Raw genomic sequence first — 26172 nt, forward strand, 5'->3', positions numbered from 1 at the left:
GAATGTCATGTATAGACATAGTTGTGCGAACGCGTTCATAGACTATAGAGTACAGGTGTAGTGGATAAAGCTGTCGTGTATGTGTGTGAACTGACATATAGGTGTGTGGGAAAGCATTCATACATATGTTACCTATGTTTGTATATGGACTGTTATGTGATTGTAGAGGCTGTCATACACATGCTCTTGTGTGTGTACGGTATACATATAAGCATGCGTACGTGTTAGAGAGAGACTTTTACAGGCACTGCTGTACTTAGTACAAAATGTGTCGTGACCAGGTGTGCATCTGCGCTGGGACTGCTGCGTATGTTTACGTCTGTAGGAGGTACCATGTCAAGCTTGTACTAATCTCATGTGTATATGTGTAGAGATCACCACTTAGGTGTGTATGTATATGAGGGCCTGACTGCTTTGTTTAGGTGTGTGCCAGAACTCCCTTGTATAAATATGTGTATGTATGAAAGTCACACTGGTCTGCCATGTATTGTGTGTGAGATAAAAATGACACGTGTTGAGACAACGAGACAACCACTCCTTTAGAGGTCTTGCTTTTGATGTGAATGCTGTATATATATATATATATATATATATATATATATATATATATATATATATATATATATATATATATATATATATATATATATATATATATATATATATATATATATATATATATATATATATATATATATATATATATATATATATATATATATATATATATATATATATATATATATATCAGTGCTCCAAAGGTTGCCCTAGCTTAGAGGAGCACGCCACACAGAACAAAGGTGAAACCTTTTATTCACAGGTACGGAAAAGATCACGGCTGCCAGTTCAATCAAACAGCTGCTCCGTCCATGAAACCTGACGCGTTTCGAAGGTCTTGCCTTCTTCCTCAGAGGTACAGTGACGGCAGTTCCGCTCTCCATTCACAGTTCTCAAAATGCAATACCACGGCCAACATAGGCTCCTCCTTTAAGTGGGGCATTATGGGAATGGAAGTCCACGGACATTTCTGGCATGTATTGTTGCACCTTAGCTGTGTCCCAATGATTTTAAAAGCTCGTGGATGAGCCCCAGCAGTCAATGTCCTTTCCTCAATCCTATTGCAACTTCTGTGTTCCACAAATTCGGCATGGTGGATACCAAGCCGAGTGGCCCCCCACGGGCGGGTGGTGCTCACTCGACGGCGAGGCTGCCGCCAAATATCAGTGCTCCAAATGTTGCCCTAGCTTAGAGGAGCACGCCACACAGAACAAAGGTGAAACCTTTTATTCACAGGTACGGAAAAGATCACGGCTGCCAGTTCAATCAAACAGCTGCTCCGTCCATGAAACCTGACGCATTTCGAAGGTCTTGCCTTCTTCCTCAGAGGTACAGTGACGGCAGTTCCGCTCTCCATTCACAGTTCTCAAAATGCAATACCACGGCCAACATAGGCTCCTCCTTTAAGTGGGGCATTATGGGAATGGAAGTCCATGGACATTTCTGGCATGTATTGCTGCACCTTAGCTGTGTCCCAATGATTTTAAAAGCTCGTGGATGAGCCCCAGCAGTCAATGTCCTTTCCTCAATCCTATTGCAACTTCTGTGTTCCACAAATTCGGCATGGTGGATACCAAGCTGAGTGGCCCCCCACGGGGGGGTGGTGCTCACTCGATGGCGAGGCTGCCGCCAAATATCAGTGCTCCAAAGGTTGCCCTAGCTTAGAGGAGCACGCCACACAGAACAAAGGTGAAACCTTTTATTCACAGGTACGGAAAAGATCACGGCTGCCAGTTCAATCAAACAGCTGCTCCGTCCATGAAACCTGACGCGTTTCGAAGGTCTTGCCATCTTCCTCAGAGGTACAGTGACGGCAGTTCCGGTCTCCATTCACAGTTCTCAAAATGCAATACCACGGCCAACATAGGCTCCTCCTTTAAGTGGGGCATTATGGGAATGGAAGTCCACGGACATTTCTGGCATGTATTGCTGCACCTTAGCTGTGTCCCAATGATTTTAAAAGCTCGTGGATGAGCCCCAGCAGTCAATGTCCTTTCCTCAATCCTATTGCAACTTCTGTGTTCCACAAATTCGGCATGGTGGATACCAAGCCGAGTGGCCCCCCACGGGCGGGTGGTGCTCACTCGACGGCGAGGCTGCCGCCAAATATCAGTGCTCCAAATGTTGCCCTAGCTTAGAGGAGCACGCCACACAGAACAAAGGTGAATCCTTTTATTCACAGGTACGGAAAAGATCACGGCTGCCAGTTCAATCAAACAGCTGCTCCGTCCATGAAACCTGACGCGTTTCGAAGGTCTTGCCTTATTCCTCAGAGATACAGTGACAGCAGTTCCGCTCTCCATTCACAGTTCTCAAAATGCAATACCACGGCCAACATAGGCTCCTCCTTTAAGTGGGGCATTATGGGAGTGGAAGTCCACGGACATTTCTGGCATGTATTGCTGCACCTTAGCTGTGTCCCAATGATTTTAAAAGCTCGTGGATGAGCCCCAGCAGTCAATGTTCTTTCCTCAATCCTATTGCAACTTCTGTGTTCCACAAATTCGGCATGGTGGATACCAAGCCGAGTGGCCCCCCACGGGGGGTGGTGCTCACTCGACGGCGAGGCTGCCGCCAAATATCAGTGCTCCAAAGGTTGCCCTAGCTTAGAGGAGCACGCCACAAAGAACAAAGGTGAAACCTTTTATTCACAGGTACGGAAAAGATCACGGCTGCCAGTTCAATCAAACAGCTGCTCCGTCCATGAAACCTGACGCGTTTCGAAGGTCTTGCCTTCTTCCTCAGAGGTACAGTGGCGGCAGTTCCGCTCTCCATTCACAGTTCTCAAAATGCAATACCACGGCCAACATAGGCTCCTCCTTTAAGTGGGGCATTATGGGAATGGAAGTCCACGGACATTTCTGGCATGTATTGCTGCACCTTAGCTGTGTCCCAATGATTTTAAAAGCTTGTGGATGAGCCCCAGCAGTCAATGTCCTTTCCTCAATCCTATTGCAACTTCTGTGTTCCACAAATTCGGCATGGTGGATACCAAGCCGAGTGGCCCCCCACGGGGGGGTGGTGCTCACTCGACGGCGAGGCTGCCGCCAAATATCAGTGCTCCAAAGGTTGCCCTAGCTTAGAGGAGCACGCCACACAGAACAAAGGTGAAACCTTTTATTCACAGGTACGGAAAAGATCACGGCTGCCAGTTCAATCAAACAGCTGCTCCGTCCATGAAACCTGACGCGTTTCGAAGGTCTTGCCTTCTTCCTCAGAGGTACAGTGACGGCAGTTCCGCTCTCCATTCACAGTTCTCAAAATGCAATACCACGGCCAACATAGGCTCCTCCTTTAAGTGGGGCATTATGGGAATGGAAGTCCACGGACATTTCTGGCATGTATTGCTGAACCTTAGCTGTGTCCCAATGATTTTAAAAGCTCGTGGATGAGCCCCAGCAGTCAATGTCCTTTCCTCAATCCTATTGCAACTTCTGTGTTCCACAAATTCGGCATGGTGGATACCAAGCCGAGTGGCCCCCCACGGGGGGGGTGGTGCTCACTCGACGGCGAGGCTGCCTCCAAATATCAGTGCTCCAAAGGTTGCCCTAGCTTAGAGGAGCACGCCACACAGAACAAAGATGAAACCTTTTATTCACAGGTACGGAAAAGATCACGGCTGCCAGTTCAATCAAACAGCTGCTCCGTCCATGAAACCTGACGCGTTTCGAAGGTCTTGCCTTCTTCCTCAGAGGTACAGTGACGGCAGTTCCGCTCTCCATTCACAGTTCTCCAAATGCAATACCACGGCCAACATAGGCTCCTCCTTTAAGTGGGGCATTATGGGAATGGAAGTTCACGGACATTTCTGGCATGTATTGCTGCACCTTAGCTGTGTCCCAATGATTTTAAAAGCTCGTGGATGAGCCCCAGCAGTCAATGTCCTTTCCTCAATCCTATTGCAACTTCTGTGTTCCACAAATTCGGCATGGTGGATACCAAGCCGAGTGGCCCCCCACGGGGGGGGTGGTGCTCACTCGACGGCGAGGCTGCCGCCAAATATCAGTGCTCCAAAGGTTGCCCTAGCTTAGAGGAGCACGCCACACAGAACAAAGGTGAAACCTTTTATTCACAGGTACGGAAAAGATCACGGCTGCCAGTTCAATCAAACAGCTGCTCCGTCCATGAAACCTGACGCGTTTCGAAGGTCTTGCCTTCTTCCTCAGAGGTACAGTGACGGCAGTTCCGCTCTCCATTCACAGTTCTCAAAATGCAATACCACGGCCAACATAGGCTCCTCCTTTAAGTGGGGAATTATGGGAATGGAAGTCCACGGACATTTCTGGCATGTATTGCTGCACCTTAGCTGTGTCCCAATGATTTTAAAAGCTTGTGGATGTGCCCCAGCAGTCAATGTCCTTTCCTCAATCCTATTGCAACTTCTGTGTTCCACAAATTCGGCATGGTGGATACCAAGCCGAGTGGCCCCCCACGGGGGGGTGGTGCTCACTCGACGGCGAGGCTGCCGCCAAATATCAGTGCTCCAAAGGTTGCCCTAGCCTAGAGGAGCACGCCACACAGAACAAAGGTGAAACCTTTTATTCACAGGTACGGAAAAGATCACGGCTGCCAGTTCAATCAAACAGCTGCTCCGTCCATGAAACCTGACGCGTTTCGAAGGTCTTGCCTTCTTCCTCAGAGGTACAGTGACGGCAGTTCCGCTCTCCATTCACAGTTCTCAAAATGCAATACCACGGCCAACATAGGCTCCTCCTTTAAGTGGGGCATTATGGGAATGGAAGTCCACGGACATTTCTGGCATGTATTGCTGCACCTTAGCTGTGTCCCAATGATTTTAAAAGCTCGTGGATGAGCCCCAGCAGTCAATGTCCTTTCCTCAATCCTATTGCAACTTCTGTGTTCCACAAATTCGGCATGGTGGACACCAAGCCGAGTGGCCCCCCACGGGGTGGTGGTGCTCACTCGACGGCGAGGCTGCCGCCAAATATCAGTGCTCCAAAGGTTGCCCTAGCTTAAAGGAGCACGCCACACAGAACAAAGGTGAAACCTTTTATTCACAGGTACGGAAAAGATCACGGCTGCCAGTTCAATCAAACAGCTGCTCCGTCCATGAAACCTGATGCGTTTCGAAGGCCTTGCCTTCTTCCTCAGAGGTACAGTGACGGCAGTTCCGCTCTCCATTCACAGTTCTCAAAATGCAATACCACGGCCAACATAGGCTCCTCCTTTAAGTGGGGCATTATGGGAATGGAAGTCCACGGACATTTCTGGCATGTATTGCTGCACCTTAGCTGTGTCCCAATGATTTTAAAAGCTCGTGGATGAGCCCCAGCAGTCAATGTCCTTTCCTCAATCCTATTGCAACTTCTGTGTTCCACAAATTCGGCATGGTGGATACCAAGCCGAGTGGCCCCCCACGGGGTGGTGGTGCTCACTCGACGGCGAGGCTGCCGCCAAATATCAGTGCTCCAAAGGTTGCCCTAGCTTAAAGGAGCACGCCACACAGAACAAAGGTGAAACCTTTTATTCACAGGTACGGAAAAGATCACAGCTGCCAGTTCAATCAAACAGCTGCTCCGTCCATGAAACCTGAGGCGTTTCGAAGGCCTTGCCTTCTTTCTCAGAGGTACAGTGATGGCAGTTCCACTCTCCATTCACAGTTCTCAAAATGCAATACCACGGCCAACATAGGCTCCTCCTATGGCCGTGGTATTGCATTTTGAGAACTGTGAATGGAGAGCGGAACTGCCGTCACTGTACCTCTGAGGAAGAAGGCAAGACCTTCGAAACGCGTCAGGTTTCATGGACGGAGCAGCTGTTTGATTGAACTGGCAGCCGTGATCTTTTCCGTACCTGTGAATAAAAGGTTTCACCTTTGTTCTGTGTGGCGTGCTCCTCAAAGCTAGGGCAACCTTTGGAGCACTGATACTTGGCGGCAGCCTCGCCGTCGAGTGAGCACCACCCCCCCCATGGGGGGCCACTCGTTTTGGTATCCACCATGCCGAATTTGTGGAACACAGAAGTTGCAATAGGATTGAGGAAAGGACATTGACTGCTGGGGCTCATCCACGAGCTTTTAAAATCATTGGGACACAGCTAAGGTGCAGCAATACATGCCAGAAATGTCCGTGGACTTCCATTCCCATAATGCCCCACTTAAAGGAGGAGCCTATGTTGGCCGTGGTATTTCATTTTGAGAACTGTGAATGGAGAGCGGAACTGCCGTCACTGTACCTCTGAGGAAGAAGGCAAGACCTTTGAAACGCGTCAGGTTTCATGGACGGAGCAGCTGTTTGATTGAACTGGCAGCCGTGATCTTTTCCGTACCTGTGAATAAAAGGTTTCACCTTTGTTCTGTGTGGCGTGCTCCTCAAAGCTAGGGCAACCTTTGGAGCACTGATATATATATATATATATATATATATATATATATATATTATTTTTTTCGCACAAGAGATGCGGCACACAAAGTTGTGGGTTATTCACTAGGGTTTATTACTCCAGCCCAGGTCTGAGCTTGAGTAATAAACCCTCGTGAATAACCCAGAACTTTGTGTGCCGCATCTCGTGTGTGAAAATTGAATGTCGGGCCAGGGTCCGGCCCCTATGCAGAGCACCCACAACAGAGCGCTCGGAGTCGTGAGGATCACTTTGGAGGAAATATATATATATATATATATATATATATATATATATATATATATATATATATATAAATAAATATATATATATACATATATATATATTACCTACTGGAGGTCGCAAGTAGGTAGTTATAGTTAGGATTTTTTTCAATGCAAAATCAAATGGCAGGATTTGGTTGCCATTTGGGAGGATGTGTGTTTCTTTCAGGTTCCTCTCCGCGGGGTGAATCTGTTGGTTTGTACCGACAATCAGGTGGCTCAGTGTTACTTGAACCACCAGGGGCGGACGAGGTGCACGTCTCTGACTTTTCTGGCTTCCATGATTTGTGTCTGGGCGGAATCTCACCTGTTGGCCTTGAGGGTTGTTTACATTCTGGGGCATCTGAATTCTCATGCGGACGCGTTGAGCTGCAACCTTCCGTCCTCTGTTCTGTACCATCTCTCTGTTCCTATGTTCCGGGACCTTTGTCTTTGGTTCGGGACTCCCTAGATTGATCTCTTTGCCTCCCCTCACAATGCTCTTCTCCCTATGTAAAATGTAAATTGATACTTGTACAGCGCTCTACTCACCCGCAAGGGTCTCAAGGTGCTTGTACGAATACCGCTGTGGAACCCATCCTGGCTTTCCCTGAGAGGCGTCCACTCCTGGGCAACTCCAAGGTGGAGGCCAGGCATCCTTAGCGTTGTGGGGGCCGTTGTGGAGATTAAGCAAGCTATTGCCCAGAGTTGCAGAGTGGGACTCCATGATTGGAATAGGCACCAAGGCGGGATTTATCAGGTCCGTGGAATTTTGAGCCCAAGACCCTCCGAGGCAGGGAATTGAACCCTGGTCCCGGACTAGACCTCTGCATCAGGTTCTGCCGCTCTAATCATTGAGCCACACTTCTCCCTAGATTTTGTTCAGAGGTGGTGTGTCCTCCGACTTGGTCGGTGGATGCTCTTTCAATTCCCTGGCCTTCAGGCCTTCTGTATGTCTTCCCTCCTATTCCCCTCCTCCTGAGGGTGCTGCAGAAGATTCGGGGGGAGATGGTGTCTGTGCTATTGATTGCTCCTTTTTGGCCTCACCGCCTTTGGTTTCCTCTCCTGATGCAGTTGGCGTGGACAGGTTTGCCCTGCTTCCCTAAGTCCCGACTCCGCTTCCGTATCTGCTCCTGTCTCTGCCCTGTCTTCGTCGCTTGCATCTGACGGCCTGGCTCTTGAGCGGCTGATGTTGGAGTCTTTGGGCTGTTCTTCTGAGGTGGCCTGTGATATACAGCTTACGCGTCGCCCTTCGACCCTTAAGTGCTATGGTAGACATTGGGGCTCTTTTTTCTCTTTGTGCTCTTCGCATGGTGTGGATCCTGTGCTTGGGGATCCAGCTTCTGTTCTTCACTTTCTCTGGGATGGATTTTTGAAAACCCTTTCCCCTTCCACATTGTCGGCTCAATGGACTGCGGTTTGTGCTTGTCGGGGTCCGGGGGCTTCCTTGGAGGTTGTTGCCCCTTTGTTGAGTCGGCTTCTTCTGAGCTTTCAGCATCATCGTCCGGTCTCTCTTGTGATTGTGCCTTCTTGGGATTTGCCTACTGTTTTGTGGGGTCTGCAGTTGCGTTCTTTTGAGCCCTTGTTGGAGGCGGACTTGTTATGATTGTCCGCTAAGGTGGCCTTTTTATTGGCTATCACCACCGCTCAGCGGTTGGTGGAATTTGGTGCTTTGCTGATCTCCTTCCCTTATTTGCAGTTCCTGCAGGATAAGGTTGTTTTGAGACTTGACCCAGCTTTTCTACCTAAGGTATCCTCCAAGTTCCATTTACAGCAGGAGGTGATCCTTTCTGATTTGCCTACCGAGGGGAATTCCATTGTTCCTTCTTCTTTTGATGTTCGCAGGGCTCTTCAGATTTACCAGCAGCATTCTCTGGGGTTTTGGCTTTCTCCTACCCTGTTTGTCTCCTGTGGGGGTGTGGCTAAAGGAAAGAAGGTTTCTACTTCTACAATCAGTCAATGGGTGCTTTTGACGGTCTGCCAGTCCTATAAGTCTGTGGGTCTGCCTCCCCCGTCTCAGGTGCAGGGTCGTTTAACCTGTTCTGTGTCCGCTTCCTGGGCTGAGGCGGCAGGGGTCTCTATTCAGGAGATTTGTAGAGCGGCAACTTGGCAGTCCCACCACACGTTTGTTCGGCATTATCGCCTTGATGTTTTACATGCCTCTGTTGACAGTTTTCTGTTGGCCTTTTCAACACTGTTGTTTTTTACCCCCATTAGAGTCCTCCTCGTCCCAGTCCTCTTCTCTCCATCCCACCTGCTGTGTTTGTGTCTAGGACTTGATGATGACAGGCATGCCGTTGGGTGGGAGGGGCTTATCTGACCTTTGCCTTAAAGTTTAAAGCGTTTTGATTGGCTGGTTGGAGGCAGGACTGCCTCACTTTGTTAGGACTGGGACGAGGGGGTAATGAAGATTACCGATTAGTCACAAGACATTTTTGCCACTACCCTAGATTTACAGATCCTTGTAAACCTGGAGCAGTATAAAAAAACAATGGGTGTTGCATGGGAACGCCCAAAGCAACACCTATTGTACGCCCCCTTGCCACAGAAAACTGTGTCGAAGTGGACCATATTTACAAGGCGACATTAAGCCATTCAACGTGGCTTGACGCCGCTTTGTAATTATTCAGCAGAGCACAGCACCACCGAGCATTGCAAAAAAGTGACCCTCCAGTGGCGCAATCCCCTTGTAAATATGCCCCATAGTGTTTAAGAGACCTAGGTCATACTTTTAGAATGTTGTATTTGCTCCAACCCAATGTTAATTCTTATGCACAGCACAGTATAATGCAGGTAGCCTATTTGCTCTTAAGGGCAAACTCCCTGAAAAAGAGGGCCAACAGATTCTTCTCCTACTCCTCCTGCTAGGATAATGTTGGTCTCTGTTCCTTCTTACCCTTACTCTTACCTATCTGCCATTCTTCTTTTCAGGACTGGGGAACCCTGTCCCTAACTTCCACTACTCGATGGAGTCATTCTGGATTGCATACTACCTCAGTTTCTTTTCAGCACGCCCTTTGCCTTCTAACAGACTTTAGTGTCTTAATTTCACCCAAATAAACACACATAACTCAAAAGATAAATGTCTCAGTTTAATCCGTCTCCTCAGAATAACATTGTCCTTTGTTTCTTTCTCTTTCAGCTGCCCATTTCTGAATGCATATTCATCTTAACTACAAAAACCTCAGTCTCTCCTATTTCCCTGCTGCAAACTTTTGTGTTTGCCCTGCATTTCTCTTCTTCCATTCCAACCATTAATCCTTCCATGTTCTGCCCAGAAAATGAATATCCTTTTCTAGGTTCCGTCTACCAGTCAGCTTTTAGCTGTCTAGTAGGAGAAAGATTATTGAGTACTATACCAAAAATCTACAGTGGGCTTTTGGCCAACCCAATGCTTACCATTGGCAGCCTTTGTTGGTACACTTGTTTACATACTTTTATTCAATGATTTTCCATATCAATCTTGTGTTTGTCTCTCACTTTTTTCTGTTTATCCTTCCCCTGGGCCACAGCCTCTTTGCAATCTTATTCACTGGATGACTTGCATCCTTGCAATGTTCACATTTAGGGATCTACTTTTTTTTCAGCACTCTATGAGACTGCATGTGTTTTTTAGGTCGAGCCTAGCGGCAGCACGCTTGAGCTGCTCACTCTTCGAGACTGCTGTAGTAGAGTACAGGAGAGAAGCCACACCCACTCTCCTCCCATATTTTTTATTGGCTTGTGTCATTGTCTTTCCATAAATGCTGCCTTCGGATTTGTTTATAGGCTTGCCCCATCTTAGTACGACCTTGTCTTAATTTGTACCCTCACATGGCGGCTGGCACTTTTACTTCATTTGTTACACGGGACCTGTTATTTAGTCTGTAAGCACTACTTACTTTATTGAGTTTCTCTTACTGCAGGCTGTACATGCGCTGCTTCAGCTGAAACTGCTTGTGTTTTTTAAGCAGCACAGCCGCCGTCGAAACACGAGCGCCGCTTCCAATCACTTTAACCCAGCATTATCTTTGGTCTGTTTCAACCCCCCAAGTGAATTGGATTCAGAAATGATTAGAGAATTAAGTCATGTGAATTCCAGGTGGTAAAAAATCCTGTGCTAATGGGCTGAAGCTGACAACAGCACATCTGTTTTACATGTCATCTGCACTAAAGCCACCTGAGGGGTTGTTTTCAAACGCCTGTTTTATTAACAACAACACAACTACCACAATACCACCACCACCATTACCACCACCATCAATCCCACCACCAATCCCACCACCACCAATACCACCACCATCAATACCATCACCAATACCACCATCAGCTAATGCTGCTGAACATCAGCACACAGCATTGGCAATGCCTATAGCTGCAAAAGGTGAGACCTATTGGCTTTGCCAGCGCTTTTTGAACATGATTTGTCCTTCATGTGCATATCTCCGATGTTTTTAGGACTTGTCATTCTGTACTTTTCAGTAGACACGTGATCAGTCTTATTGTTATTGCCACAAATAAATCTTCTCATTCGTGTACTTTCCACTTATTGTGCCTCACACCCACTGATCTATATTAAAAGATGCGATACTTGGCTTGAAAATATAACCATATTTCAGAGGGCTAACACTTCAACAGGATAATTATTTTGTTGAGGTGAAGATCACAGATTCACAAACGCCGCTGAGGTGTATAATGTGTGGTTCTTCAGCACATATTTTTGCTTTCTGATAATTAATGGCTTCTGGATGCTCTTTAACTCTAGGGACTGAATTGTTTTCTGCCAGCTCTGCATTGTTTGTTGTTTGTTTAAACTGTAAAGTTGAGGTGGTCTTTCATTTAATATGAATCTGTCTTACTTGGTACTGGTGCTAAACGTTTTGGTTCTTTTTGGCACTTATTTTGAACCGGGAAAACACAACTCCAACCTAGACACCTGCCCCCTGCAGTTTTACTTCTACAAATAATTTTGCACAGGTGCAAAAAAAATGATCAGCAGTGCCTAATTTGTGCTGGTTTTTTCCAGTGCTTAGCACCAGCACTTACTTTTCAGGGCTGGGTCTACACGCATCTGCTCGGCATGTTACATTTGCATTGATGATATTGATGTATTTTTTAATTTACCTTACTACTGGACTAGGTGCAGCCACAGCTTGTTGTTTTCGTTTCCTGAGTGATTCATAGCCGTTAACAGTGTTGCGGCTGTGAGACCTAAGGCCAGATGTAGCTAAATGGCATTTACTGATTCGTAAATACCGAATTTTACCGATTCGGTATTTACAGATCAGTAAATGCTATGTAGGCATTTTTACAGATTTTTTTTACCGAATCTGTAACATTCCGTAATTACCGAATCGGTATTTACCGATTTGGTAATTGCCATTGATTCCAATGGGCCTTGAGGCCCATATGAACCAATGTCAATTACTGAATCGGTAAATACCGATTCGGTAAAATTACCGAATTTACAAGGGGGACAGGGTGTCACTTTGACACCCTGTTGCACCCCTGATTTTGGCTTGTGTGCCATGTGACACACGTACATGCCCTTAGGGCATGTATGTGTGCCACAGGTGTACATGCACAGATGCGCATGTACACAGGAATTCGTTATTTACCATGCAATAGTATTACATGGTAAATAACGAATCGGTAATGGCCTGTGGCACTGTTTGAACTGCCACCTACATCTGGATTTACCGATTCGGTAAATTTACCGATTCGGTATTTTACAGAATCGGCAAATTTACTGAATCTGTAAATATACTGATTCTGTAAATATAAGGCCACCTACATGTCAAATCCCAAATACCGGTCGGTAACTGCTGAAATCGGCCGTTACCGACCGGTATTTGGCGACCTACATCTGGGCCTTAGTCCCTTAGCCTGTTGACATTACAGTACATTATCCCCGTTCATTTGCATATAAGTTATGTATGACCATCACTGCAAAAGTTATCCAGTACCAGAACTAGAGAAAAGTTTGACACTTACATCTGGACCGCTGTGTGGCGGAGAAGGCACCCCTCAGCCCCGACCGATTATTATTTTGTTTATACATATGACAGAATTCTTGGGCCTCAGTAGGAGTGTCAATATGCGGGCTCTGCCGCACACATCTACCTTCAACCTGGCGGGGTATAACAGGCCATATTTTAAACCTGGGTTCCTGAGGGCTGCCTTCACCCCATTGTACTTCCGGCGGGCCTCCTGCGCCATTACAGTGAAGTCTGGATAAAGAGATAGTTTAGAACCCTGCCAGGTGTTGTCCCCACGTTCCGTGGTGAGGCGCAATGCTGTGTCACGGTCTCTGAAGTTCATAACATACGCAATGATGGGTCTGGGAGGGCAGCCTGCATTGGACCGGGAACCCAGGGACCGGTGTGCCCTTTTTATCACAAACCCCGGGGTGAAAGACTCCCTTCCAAACAGGCCTGACAGCAGAGTCTCGACAAAAACATCCAGTCGACCAGTGGTTGCGGACTCAGGGACTCCCAAAATGCGAATGTTATTGCGCCTGCTGAACGCCTCTTGGTCTTCCTCTTTACTGCCACCTCTTTTAAAATACGTTCGATGTGCTCCAGGCGCTTCGAGGACTGAGCGGTGCTATCTTCGATATCCGAGATGCATGCCTCCGCCACATCAAGGCACCAGTCGTGGACTTGGATTTTGGTCCCCAAGTTTGCCAGACTCCAGTACAATGTGTTGAACTGCCCATCTAGGGCCTTGAACCATCCCTCATCTCCTGAAGCATTGCCAAAGATAGTGCTGGGATTTCTTCTGTGGGCTCCGTACCCTGCGCGCCCTTCGCCATTCCAGCGCCTTTGTCAGTGGCCCTGTCTGCAATTTTCTCAAAAGACAGGGTCTTCTGTTTAGGATCTTTTCGGCCCATTCCGCGGGGCCGCAGCTCAGGTGAACCGTGGAGCGGTCCAGTACCGCTAGGTACTATACATTTGTTGAATTGGGCTCTGGGGGAAAAACCAGCAAGGAGCAAGGAAGCGCCGAACCCGAGGCGCTCTCAGCGTGGTTGGTGGCAGCTCCTGGGCAGTGTGTGCAGGAGGGTGCTAGGCTCCAGGAGCAGAGTAGCCAAGGGATTAAAATCGAAAGCAGGCCCCTCATGGTAGCCTGGGCGTCTCCCTAGATCACAGTGTCATCACCTGAGGTCAAGCGGTGGGAAGCCATTTTTCAGGAGTGCCCGAATCCCAAGTTTATGTTTCTGCCCTTGCAAATGGAAGGCCCGCTTCCAGGGGCCAGGCAGCACTCTAATCTGGTGCTAGTGTAGGGAGGATGTGTGCCCTTGCAGGAGATGCACAGGAGCCCAGCTTCAGTAGGTGGGGCAGGTGCAGCCAGAGGGTATGGCCCAAGTGGATGTATGCAACGTCACTGGTGCCTGAGTACCAGCAGCGGGCAACTGCAGTCCCCGAACTGCTCAGGGAGCCAGGGGCGTCTCTGCGCCTGCTAGTTTGCAAGTGTCCCGGCTGTTAGGGGAAGAGGCTGTGTCGCATGGAGGTCGGTCGCGTCACTCGGTGGGCAGCTAGCGGTTCGGCAACCCCCATCTCTCACGCAATGCTGCCGCTGGATGGGTGTCTCGCAGGCTCACCGCGGGCACTGTCCCCCCGAGGTCTCAGCGAGTGATGGGCATTCACCTGCAGGCCTGCCGCGATCAGGCACGACCACACTCCGTTCAAATATCGTGCCGTAGCGAGCAGGGGAGATCTCCACTGCTTCTCTGCAATCCGCCTCCCCACCGCAGCAGTGGGCCTCAACTCACCCCCTGCTCCTGATGTTCGGTTCCTCATCCCACGGCACTAATCAGCCTGAAGCGCTCAGGGTCCTGCATGCTTCCTCCCCTCTCCTCAGTTTGCCCGCGTCATATCGCTGCTGTGGATGCACTCCTCGGCCCCAGAGTCAGCACGCTGTGTTCCGATCAGCTTCAGCTCTCTGGCGCTGTCGAGTATGAGGCATTTGATGTATGCAGCTTCGGGGATAATATCTACAAGCTGGTCCGGCAGACGGAGCTTCAGCAACAAGCAGCCATCTTGGTCTCTTGCATGGCCACGCCCCGACATTGATATGAATTATTAAATATAATATGTTGAAGGTGGCCGCGGCCCATAGTTCAGTCAGTGTTGCCACTTGCCGGTAGGCGTGCCACGGGACACACTGATTTGGGCTGGATTTTGGTTCTGCGGTGGTAGGGGATGTGTGCAGATTTTTTTCAGATTGCCACGCCCCAGCACAACCACGAGTCCTCGTCTTTCAAGTCAGCCCAACCCGACGATGACGTTGAGGGCAGGCATCGATCAGCCAGCACTGTGGTAGCAAGCAGCACCAGCCCTAATCAGAAATAAAAGGCAGTCTGCCGCCATAGGGGTCAGGACCCAGCCCTGTGGACAAGAGTGTTGCGAGAGAGCCCTGAATCAGGCTGGCTGCGGCCGTTTGAGTCTCACCGGGACAAGGAGGGTTGAAGGAGACCTGCGGTAGAGAGATTTAATCTACAAGAAGGCTCGGCAGAGCCCTCAAAACAAGAGGAGTACACCGGGAGCAGCTGCAGTTGTAGGCGATAGCCCCTGGGGGACTGAGCGAGAGACCCTTGAAGCAGGAAGAGACCCTCAACCCGGGGGCTGGGAGAGAGGCAAGGACTTGGGCAGAGGGAGCCCAGGGACAAAAGAAGTGGAAGCAACCGCTGGAGGGCTGAGCCCTAATACCCTAAGGCTAGGACACCCTGACATCCCGCGGGCTCTTGATGCCCGGCTAACTCAGCATCCATAGGCTTTTGGTTGAAGTGCGTGTCCCTCCTGCACCACCAGGGCTGCAGGGACATGGCTACACCAGCCCCCATGCAATCAGACAACTTATTTATGTGGGCAGGGTATGATGATGCAGAGATGTCCCCGCACGTGTTGCATGGCATACAGCAGCTCCAAAGGAGTTTTTACAGCAAACTCCTACAGGTAGCCTTTAAGCTGCCCCAAACATGCAATGTTGGATCCTATGCACATATCCCACCACTCTTGACAATTTATGGACTAGTTAAACAATTCGCCTTCACCTCAGAAGTGACTGGCGTGCCATTCCTCTTGATACCCACCCCTAGTTCTTTCTATAAGTGCACCCAAACATCCCCCTTTCCCACCTGATTTTTTTTTCTGAAGGTCATGCACAACTGCCGGAGTACCTCTTTGTAGCCTTCAGCATCTTCATTCCAGAACTGTATTCATACACATTTCTACCAATCACCGATAACAGCACTCCTTCCTACTAGCGCACTGGATCTACGCTCGGGTAACAGAGTACCTCAGACAGTCATATTTACAGCGACCTTCTTCCGCACCCTACCCCCTCTAAATCAGTACTGGCTACACACACGGTGCTCGCAGACTCCTTTCACCGTTAAATTGCCACTGACGGCCAAACAATGCGCTTCAATGCACCTCAGTCTTTGCCCCAAAGCACTCTTTTCTAATCTGGAAACTACGCACAGACCTGCCGGTGCACCCCACTTCTTGTCTGCTCAGCCACATCATCTTAGTGTCCAAGCTTAGACCCACCAATTTCCCAGAGACCCTCAGTTTATTCCTTTACTAGATTCCACATACAGTGCTCTGCCTATTCGCCTTAACCATGAAATCCTGGTGCCTTGCTCTGGATATTCCCGTCTTGAGTCCAAATAATAGCTCTGCCGATGCACCTCATTCCCGGCCATCTGCATTCCATTATGCAGCACCGGGGCAAGCCGCAGCTGCGTCCGAGTCTGCTCAGCCCTCGGGAGCAGAGGACAGTGAAGTACAATTGCTTTCAGATGACAGTCCCGGGACAGGATGTGTGCTGGGAGTGGGGGTCAGAGGGAGACACAGGCTACATTGTACATGGAGAGCAGCAATTTGCCGATCATTAACGCATTAGTTAGCTACTCATTTGTCTGGGTGGGGGAGGGACGGTCTGATGTGAAACTTGGGATGGGGAAGTAATGGTTACTGTACTCTCGAGACAGTCTGCTTAATCTTCCGGTACGTTTCAGTAGTGCTGTTGGTCCACAGTTGTTAGCATGTCCTTATTTCCTGTTTGTTGCACTTCACCCGATGCATCTTAGTTAAGCATGGGCGGAAAATCCGTTTCGCTCGCGGATTTTGCGGATTTTCGGTAAATTCGCAATCCGCGAGATTCGCGAATCTCCCGCAAAATCTGCAAATCCGCGAGCAGCGGATTTTGCTCGCACTGCTCGCACTGTTCGCGTGAGTTCGCGGCTTCCCAGTACAACTTCGCGCCCCGCGAATAAGTGCAAAATTGCAGAAATACGATCTTAGCAAAACTGAAACTACTTACCAGGTTCAAAAAATCAGGCTCATCATTAGTAGCCATTTCCTGTAGTGCTTCCTGAGGGGCCCCTCCAGAGTTCAGTTGCCAGTTGCAACTATTATGTGACCCTGCTCTGAACCTCAGAATAGTTACACATATGCCACAAAGGTCCTGAATTACAGCTAAGGGAGACAAGCAGGAGCCAGGCTGGAAGTTCAAATCCATTAATCAGCCCCTAATTCATTATTGTCAGTTGGGGCAGGGCAGGTGTTGTAACTAATTTTGCAACAATGAAAGCACTTAGCAAGTGCAAAAGATCACTAATCAGGAAGCACTAAGGAAGCAGGTGCCAGCTAAAAAAATATTCTGTGACACATTAATCAGCCTCAAATTAATTCAGGTCACTTGAGGCAGGGAAGGTGTGCTTGCGTTGCCACAATAATGTACACTGACTGGACAACCAGAGGGTGCTGTGATGAAACAGAGGGTGGCATGGGTGGGCCAGAGGGTGGCATGAGTAGTCAGAGAGTGGCAGTGGTGACAGAGAGTGGCAGTGATGAAGAAGAGTGTCCCAAACAGGCTGGACACGTAGAAATAACAAGTTCGCGAAACTTGCGACCCGACAGGTAAGTTCGCAATTTGCGAAATTGTACAAAACCCTCGCGAACTGGCAGAAACCCGCGCAAACACAAAAAAAAAAAAAACCGCAAATTCGCGAGAATTCGCGGATTTTGCGGATTGCGAGTTCGCAAATCTGCAAAATTCGCGAACGCGAGATTCGCAAAATTCGCCCATGCTTACTCTTAGTGTAATATTATATATTACTACAGCATCCCCTCTACTTAATGCATGTATATGCTTCGGCATCACTACTCACTCCAGTGCACACAGGTTTATTTTTTGCAATAGTCATGTTACTGTTTTCACCCTTTCCCTGAATTATTACTAAAAGGTGTTTTTTCCTCGTATTAGATCTGACTTTTAGCGGTGCCAGTTGAGGATGTGGGTAGAGCTAATAGAGTAACTGGGTAGAGCCAGTGGAGGAAATGGGTGGAGCCGGAGAAAAGTAGGTGTAGCCTCCAAAAAATATTTGAACACCTGCATTTCATATTTTACAAATTAGGAACTGCATATCAGGCCAGTGATTCACTTGCCCTAGGGAAATTACAGCATCTTACTAATACACGCTTATCTATGTGTTTTAGAAGCCACACCCCTTTGGTTTTAGTTACAGCTTGCTTTATTACAATCGTCCTCTCTTCACAGCCCTCCTCAACAGCATGCTCCTGCCTCAGAGAAACTCTCCAAATAGTCCCAGCCAATTGCTAGGATCACAGGGTGGATGGAAGATGAAAGGTTATTTTATCTGAATCTGTGGAAACTCGATTATGTGCAACGATTTATATGTGTATCCATCGATTTGTGTGGCTCCAGTGCTGCCCAATAAGCATGTCACAGCTCACGTGGACCAAATGTCCCAGATATAGGTTCGAGCAAAGGAATAAAAACAGTAAATATAAATGTTGACAATATAAATAGTCAGATACAACCAAGAGGTGAGATACAAAACAGGTCTCGAGATTCATTAAATGCTGTAACATTTCCTAAAGAGAAGCATCCTCGTGTTTTTTGAAGATCTGTGATGCCCTTCTTTACTCAGAGTCAGAGAATGGTCTTCACAAGCTCTCGGATCCAGGGTATTCCTTATTTTACAAGTACAATGCTAATATAATAGTTTTACCATACCTCGTTCTGAGCTTAAACTCAGTCTAGTAATGTTTGCTTCCGCTAACCATATCCCTCCTGTTTTTACCACGTTCTAGGTTTCTATCCAGTTGGTGACACTGCAGTGGACAACTATTCTCCTCCTCCAAACGCTGCCGTCATAGTGAAGGATGTTGGGAATGGGATGGTCACACCACCTTCCAGTTTCAGGTATTACCCCTTTTTTCCTTCAGAATAGCAAAAATTAGACTGTACATGCAGTGATCTTTGGTCCCTAAAAAACATAGATGTTATCAAGTGTGCACCCGCACTTAAGTTGTGAAACCAGAAATAAGTGAGGTTCCAAAGCGCCATCAGCAGATGTTGCTTTACGAAAGCCAAGGTTGCTGAATACCAAGGCTGCTTGTCTTGAACCGGCTCATGGCTCTTTCTTCCAACGCCATTCACTTAATGCCTCTAATCCCACATGTTCATCCCTTCTTTCTCCAATTGCCAGTTTTCTTATCTTTCTCTTTCTCCTCATTTCGTCATTCATTCTCTTTCCCCTCTCAAGCTCTTGCTCAAATTCTGATGATGACCATGACGCCCCGGTTTGAAAAAGTGTCCCAGCGTCCAACATCTGCAACCACCTGCATAAAGAGGCAAAGGCAAGCACGAAGAATGGTGACGTTTGTCTCTGCAGATCATTTCTTCATGGATACATGCCATCCTCCATCTTTCAACAAGTGGTGTTAGAAATCTGGTTGTTGGTTAACTGGGGTGTAAGCCCTAACCAAGCAACAAACACAGTCCTAGTCAGGGTACATGTCAGCCAAACCCTAAATTAACCTGTGCTCCCCTTCTGGTAGCTTGGCACAGAGCAGTCAAGCTTAACTTAGAGGCTGTGTGTACAGTATTTGTGCAACTCTTTAAACATTAAAACAGTAAAAACACCACACAAAATAATTCCACAGCAGGTTAGAAATAAAAGCTCAGATTTTATTTTGTTAAACAAAACAAGACCAAAATTACAATAATCCAATTAGTAGAACCGATTTATGCTGATTTTTAAAATTTATGGTGAAAAATAGCACCAAAAAGCACAAAGTGCTATTTGGGATATCTGGTTGCATCAGACTAGGACAAAGTCATATGTTCAGGCTGACTGCAATGCATTGCGGACTGGCCACAAGGACCAAGTAAGGCCAGCAGAACATAGTATCCCAAATTCTGGTTGCGGAGCTTTGCATGGGTCTGCGTTGAACATGCGTCGTGCAACTGAGGCGATGGTTCTGAAATGCAACATGGCTGCGGTGCGAAGTCCGGCTGCCTTGATGCCAAGGATCATGTTGAGAGGGCTTACGATGCAAAGTACAGTGTTGAGAATGCGAGACACAGCAGAGGTCATGCGTCAGTTCCAATGAGCGGTGAAGCTGCGATGCACGTTTTCAGCATCATCATCAAGGCTGCCGTCATGAGAGATGCAAGGAGCTTGCACTGATGAAAGTGTTGCGCAGCAGTAGTTCCAAAGGCAATGTGTGGGTTCCAAGATGCAGGTGGTGGCAGCGATGCAAGGTCTTTTGCGAAGGGTCAATCCACGCAGCATCAGCGATGCATCGGTTCTGCTCAGGGATGTGACACTCAGCTGAGGAGATGCATCAGTTCTACTCGGAGATGTGCAACTCAGTAGGGAAGATGCACAGTTCCACTGGCAGGCACCTTAAGCGCACTTCCAAGGGTCTTGGACTTCTGGGGAGACACCACCTGGCAGGGTAGACTCACAGCTGGAAGAGTCCGGGTGCAGGTATTTGAAGCCTGTTATGTCCCTGAGGCTTCTGATAAGGAGGCCAGCCAACTAGCCTTTGGAGCTCTTCTGGGTTATTGGATCAAAAGATGCAGGTCCAGTACTTCCCACCCGGGGAAGAGGGTAGCAGGCACCAGATCAGTACAGCAGAGCAGGAGTCCAGCAGAGTGCACTCCAGCAGAGTTGCAGTCTTTCCACAATACAACAACTCTTCTTCCTGGCAGAGTTTCCACAGGTCCAGACGTGTTCTGAAGTGGTGGTGTCTGAGGTCCAGTACTTATAACAAGTGGAGACCTTGAAATGGGGAAGGCTTTAAATACATGCCTTTGAAGTGCACAGAGGTCCTCCCTTCCAGCCCTGGCTTACGACAGGGGGTATGCAGCCCTTTGTGCGTGGACAGAACACAGCCTATTCCAGTGCAAGTGAGGCTGTACCTGGATCCTACATCCCATCATGCCAGAGGTGGTCCATTGTGGCACACCTAAGCTCCCAATGTGTGTGGCTGTCTAGGAGGAATACACAAAGCCCAACTGCCAATTGCCAATTGCACCCAGTCATGTGAGCAGAGGCAGGCTACAGGCACCAAATGGCTAAATTGAGAAAATGCCAACTTTCTAGAAGTTATATAAACAAGGGTTAGGCCCTTCACTCGGCTAGAATGGACCGGTAACTACTTAACAAACACAGGTTTCTAGCCGGCTATTTCGAACGCTGCCACTAATTTAAGGAGACTCTGACCAAGCAATCTAATACGATGGTCAACATCATTTATTCATGATTATTCTTAATTTTTTCATATTTTCATAAATATTTGAATGACAGAAATAAAAACACTTCACAAATAATATGAAATCAAAGCAAATTATTGAGCCATAATCAATTTGCAATCAGTTATGCAGATTGTACCCGTCAATCGCAACAGACAGAAATAGAAAAGTTAGGATAAATGATGTTGACCATCTTATTAGTTAGCTTGGTCAGAGTTTGCTTAAATTAGTGGAGGCGTTCAAAATAGCCGGCTAGAAATTTTCTAGAAGTGGTCTTTTCAGAATTACAATTCAAATTTGACTTCACCGTAAGTTCCGATTTTGGATTGTGATTTCAGGTTCACAAGATGTGAATGATCTATCTTTTCCCAATCGGAAATCAAACTTATAAAATGTGATAATGTTATTCTAATGTTATCATATGAGAGATTGGCCTTACAGTAATGGTAAATGAATTTGAGGGTTTTCACCTACCAGGATATGTAAAACGTAAAAGTACATGGCCTGCCTTTTAAATACAGTGCACTCTGCCCTATCAGTTGTGCAGGGCCTACTTTAGGGGTGACTTATATGCATAAGAAGGGAAGGTTTGGGCCTGGTCAAATGTATATTGTGCCTGGTAGAAGTGGAACTGGATAATGCACACACAGGCTCAGCAATGGCAGGCCCGAGAGATGGTTCAAGTGCTATTTAAGTGGAGGGCATAAGCTGTGCTGTAGGCCCACATGTAGCATTTACTTTATAGTTCCTGGGCAAATGTAGTGCACTTTACTAGGGATTTATAAGCATGGCTTAATTTGAGCAGGTGGTTACCAGTGTTTGCCACCAGTGCTTTTAACTGTCTGCCACAAGGCGGCGCTTTCTGGCTAATTAAGAGAAAACCACAACAACAGCGAATTATTAATTCAATATACATTAAAAATTACAATTACCTGCCATCAAAGCCATTCCTATAGCTTTGGGGTCTGAATTGTTACACTTGTAGGAGTGTGATGGTTAGCAGTTGTGTTGTTACTATCATTGGCAGCATGGCAGGGGCAGTATGTGGCGCAAGCTGCAGGGTCCTCCTGGCTAGAGCCCTAGCACTTATGTTTTTTACAAATCAAGCACTGTTTATAAGTATATTAAATATGCCACTTTGGTATGGGCCAATAATACCATGTTTAGGTGAGAAAGCAAAAGCACTTGAGCACTGTTTATGAGTAGTAGAGTGCACAGAGCCTTAATACCAGCAAAACCAAAGTCAGAAAAGTGGAGGGAGAAGGCAAAAAGTTTGAGGGAAGACCATCCGAAGGCGTTCAGGTCTAACGCAGGGCTAGCAAGGTCAATATGTTGCTAGGTAGACCTCTGTGAAACAAACAGCTTGGAACTGTCAGTTTGCAAGCCAATGTTGTCTACTACTATGTAGTTTAAAACCAGAACAAATCAGCTTTACATGTGGTTCTTGCCTTATTTTTAACATTATCTTCTTAATAATGGATTTCTTGCTCTATTTTATCAGTAACCACGATGCACACAAGTCTCTGAGATCTGCCTGAATTGTTTAGTTTACAGTTTTTTGGATCAGTATAAAGATGCTGAAAACCCACATTAATTTACTACGTCAAACTCAGTATTGTTAGTTGCATTGTGAATTTACTCCAATACATCAAGAGGCCTATCTTTTATACTGGAATGCATGGCACATCACTATATGTCAGTTCTTTTATTGATCCTACCAATAGAATCTTGATGAGGTCTCTCGGTCACGGGAATAACATACATATCCATGTATCCACTAGGGTCAATTTGCACAGAAGTGCAATGGTTCCTTCAGATTTCTTCTTGTGCAAGTGTTTGATAATTCGGATGTTTGTAAAACATTAGTGTCCAGGCGCAGCTACAAAGGAAGCTATTCTGAAGTGTTATATGTTAACCCCTTCACTGGGGCGGCTATTCCGCCGCAGTGCTAAGGGGGCGGGGCGGGTGCGCGGCGGCCGCATGCTGGTGACGGACCCGCTCCGTTATCAGCGTCGGTTGACCTGTGCTTGTGACGGAGCGGTTCCGTCATGGCCCGCCCCGCTCAATAGAACGTCAGCGCAGGCGCGAAATTCGCGCCACGCAGGCGCGCCGAGCGGGCCATGACGGAACCGCTCCGTCATCAGCACAGCTCACCCGTAGCTGATGACGGAGCGGTTCCGTCATCAGCACTTAAGGGGTTAATGTAGCGTGCAAAGGAAACAAACTAGATTTGTTAGATGACAATACGGTTGGACCGAAATCAACGTGTTCAGTTTATATACAATCTCGGATATTTCTTTACAAGGGGTAAAATGCTACAGCAGAATGTGTACGGCAAGTGCTTTGCTCTCCAGCATAATGCCAACCACTAAATATAAACTCAATATGAGCACAACATGGAAGTAACCTTGTTTGTGCTTTAGCAGTAAAAATAAATGTGTCCCAATTACACATTATTTGGAGCTACTGTACTAATAAATACACGTTCACACTTGTATTTTCAAAGTTCAAATTTGAGCTTATTACTACAGTACATCAACATTGACATATTGACAGGAGAAATCACGTTTTACCGCCGCACAGACTGCATGTAACAATTTTCTTTCGTAAGTGCTTACACTTTGGAAAGGTGATACCTAGATTACAGTCTGAGAATGTTCCATGTATGCTGTATAATACAGTCGTTTGGCTGTTATTTATTGAGGAAAACCTGCACCAGTTTCAATAGGTTGTATAGTCGAACACTGGATAGCACATTGCAAAATCCCAAACGTAAAAACACATGGTTAGAGTGAAAACTTGGATTCTTCTTAGTATAGGGGACGCGGTAATGAACATGCATCACCAGTGGTTTTGAACATTGATATGTTCATGTTGAAATGAAATCCAAAGAACTCCAAAGAACTCCATGATATGAAGTTGGTAAGAAGATGTATTATCATAAACAGGGGTTACCAACAACTCAACTACACAGTATCAACTCCTCACAAGACCCACAACATTCTAACCTGCGCTCCCTTGGGTTCTAGAAGTTCCATGGGGCAGGGAACTATAATACAAAGGTGGGGGGAAACAGCTGGTAAATACCAACTGCCAATTTACTGAATAAAGCTAAATAAAGTAGTATATATATATATAAATACAGATATTACACAAGACTTTAGTCTGCCCCTTCTCCACCGTCATTCTCCCTCTACACCATAGCTTTCCAAACTTTTCATGTTGGTGACACACCTTTTTGTGAAAAAAAAATTCAGGGACACTGTAACGTGAGGAAGCACAGAGAGCGAACCAGAACAACCTATGGTGGGTTCAGGCCCCACACCCCACCCCACACACACCCCACACACAACCCCACACACAACCCCCAAAGACACACCACCCCACACACACACCCCACACAACCCCCCCCCACACCCCCCCACACACACAACCCCACACACAACCCAACACACACCACCACATAGACACACCACCCCACAGACACCCCCCCATAGACACAGACACACCCCCACAGACACACCCCCCCACACACACACAACCCCCTACACACCCCACACACACAACCCCATACACACCCACACACACACCCACACACCACCCACACCCCACCCCACACAACCCCCCACACACACAACCCAACACACACAACCCCACACACACCCCACAACCCAACACACACAACACCACACACACCACACACCCCACCCACACATCCCCCCACACACACCCCACACACAACCCAACACAAACCACCCCACAGACACACCAGCCCACAGACGTACCACCCCACACACACACACCCCACACACACACACCCCACACACATACACCACACACACACACCCCACACACACACACCTCCCACACCCCCCACACACAACCCCACACACACCCACCCACACAACCCCACACATCCCCCCACACACACACCCCACACACCCCCACACCCACCCCACACCCCCCACACCCACCCCTCACAACTGCCCCACACACACCCCACACACAACCCCCCACACACACCCCACACACAACCCAACACACAACCCCACACACACACACACCCCACACACACACAAACACACCCCACATACACACACACCCCACACACACCCACACACACCCACACCCCACCCACACCTATTTCCCAGGTTGTGGCAGTTTGGTTGTTGTAAAAGCTGATTAGTGCTGTGCCAATGATGTTGATTGCCGGGTTAGCTTCTCACTGTTACCTGTGACAATACCCCTGGCTCACAAAGAACATTGTGCATTTCTAGATTCCTCTGGTGCAAGTTACATATGTATTCGCTATATTTCTGGTACCTACCTGATTTCTTTAAATTGGACCTATTTGCAAAGGTGTCCTGGGTACCTACGTTAAGATGTCTGAAGGCACGGAAGGTTTTTATTGACTGTGTGGAATGTGCCAGTGTCTGGCCGACCTGAAGAATGGGAATGGGCACACACAAACAGCACATTTTCATAAGTAGTTGAGAATTAAGAGCAGCCTCGCAGGCATGCTACCCAGGGGCCTACTGCCATGGCAGGGGTCAGACCCCAGAAGCACTGGCACCCCTTGTGCAAGAGCCCCGACATGCCACCCTGAGAAGAAACAGAACTGCCCAATACGTTTTGGAGTATGCGTTCCCGTGTGTACAAAGAAATTACAGACAAGTTTCCTTTAGTGCGTGATTTATGCATTGTGTTGGCTTCCTTGTGCTGTTTTCCAGTTTAGAAGCATATGTCCTGCTTAAAAGCCACAACTGTCACGACGAGGGCATGACAATGACTGCATGTGCCTTTCACGTATTTCGTTGTCTGTTATTTCGAAAAAGACATTTTTTGGCCATTTGTCCAAGTTTGGTGGCGAGGCAATGTGCACTTTTGCTACTAGGAGTGTCTAAATATCCTTCAAAACACATGTGAATGTTTGTTTAAC

General features: G+C 47.4%; 1 protein-coding gene across 1 annotated transcript in view; it reads left to right on the top strand.

The window, feature by feature from the left end:
* LOC147712440 (uncharacterized) overlaps positions 1–26172 on the top strand; it is a 105861-nt gene that overhangs the window by 20551 nt on the left and 59138 nt on the right. Inside the window, exon 4 of the mRNA XM_086923114.1 lies at positions 18782–18893. Within this exon, the coding sequence (XP_086779240.1) occupies positions 18782–18893 (112 nt within the window). The remainder of the gene's footprint in view (positions 1–18781; positions 18894–26172) is intronic.

The sequence above is a fragment of the Lissotriton vulgaris genome, chromosome 5 (assembly GCF_964263255.1).
Source record: "Lissotriton vulgaris chromosome 5, aLisVul1.2, whole genome shotgun sequence".
Classification (NCBI taxonomy): Eukaryota; Metazoa; Chordata; class Amphibia; order Caudata; family Salamandridae; genus Lissotriton; species Lissotriton vulgaris.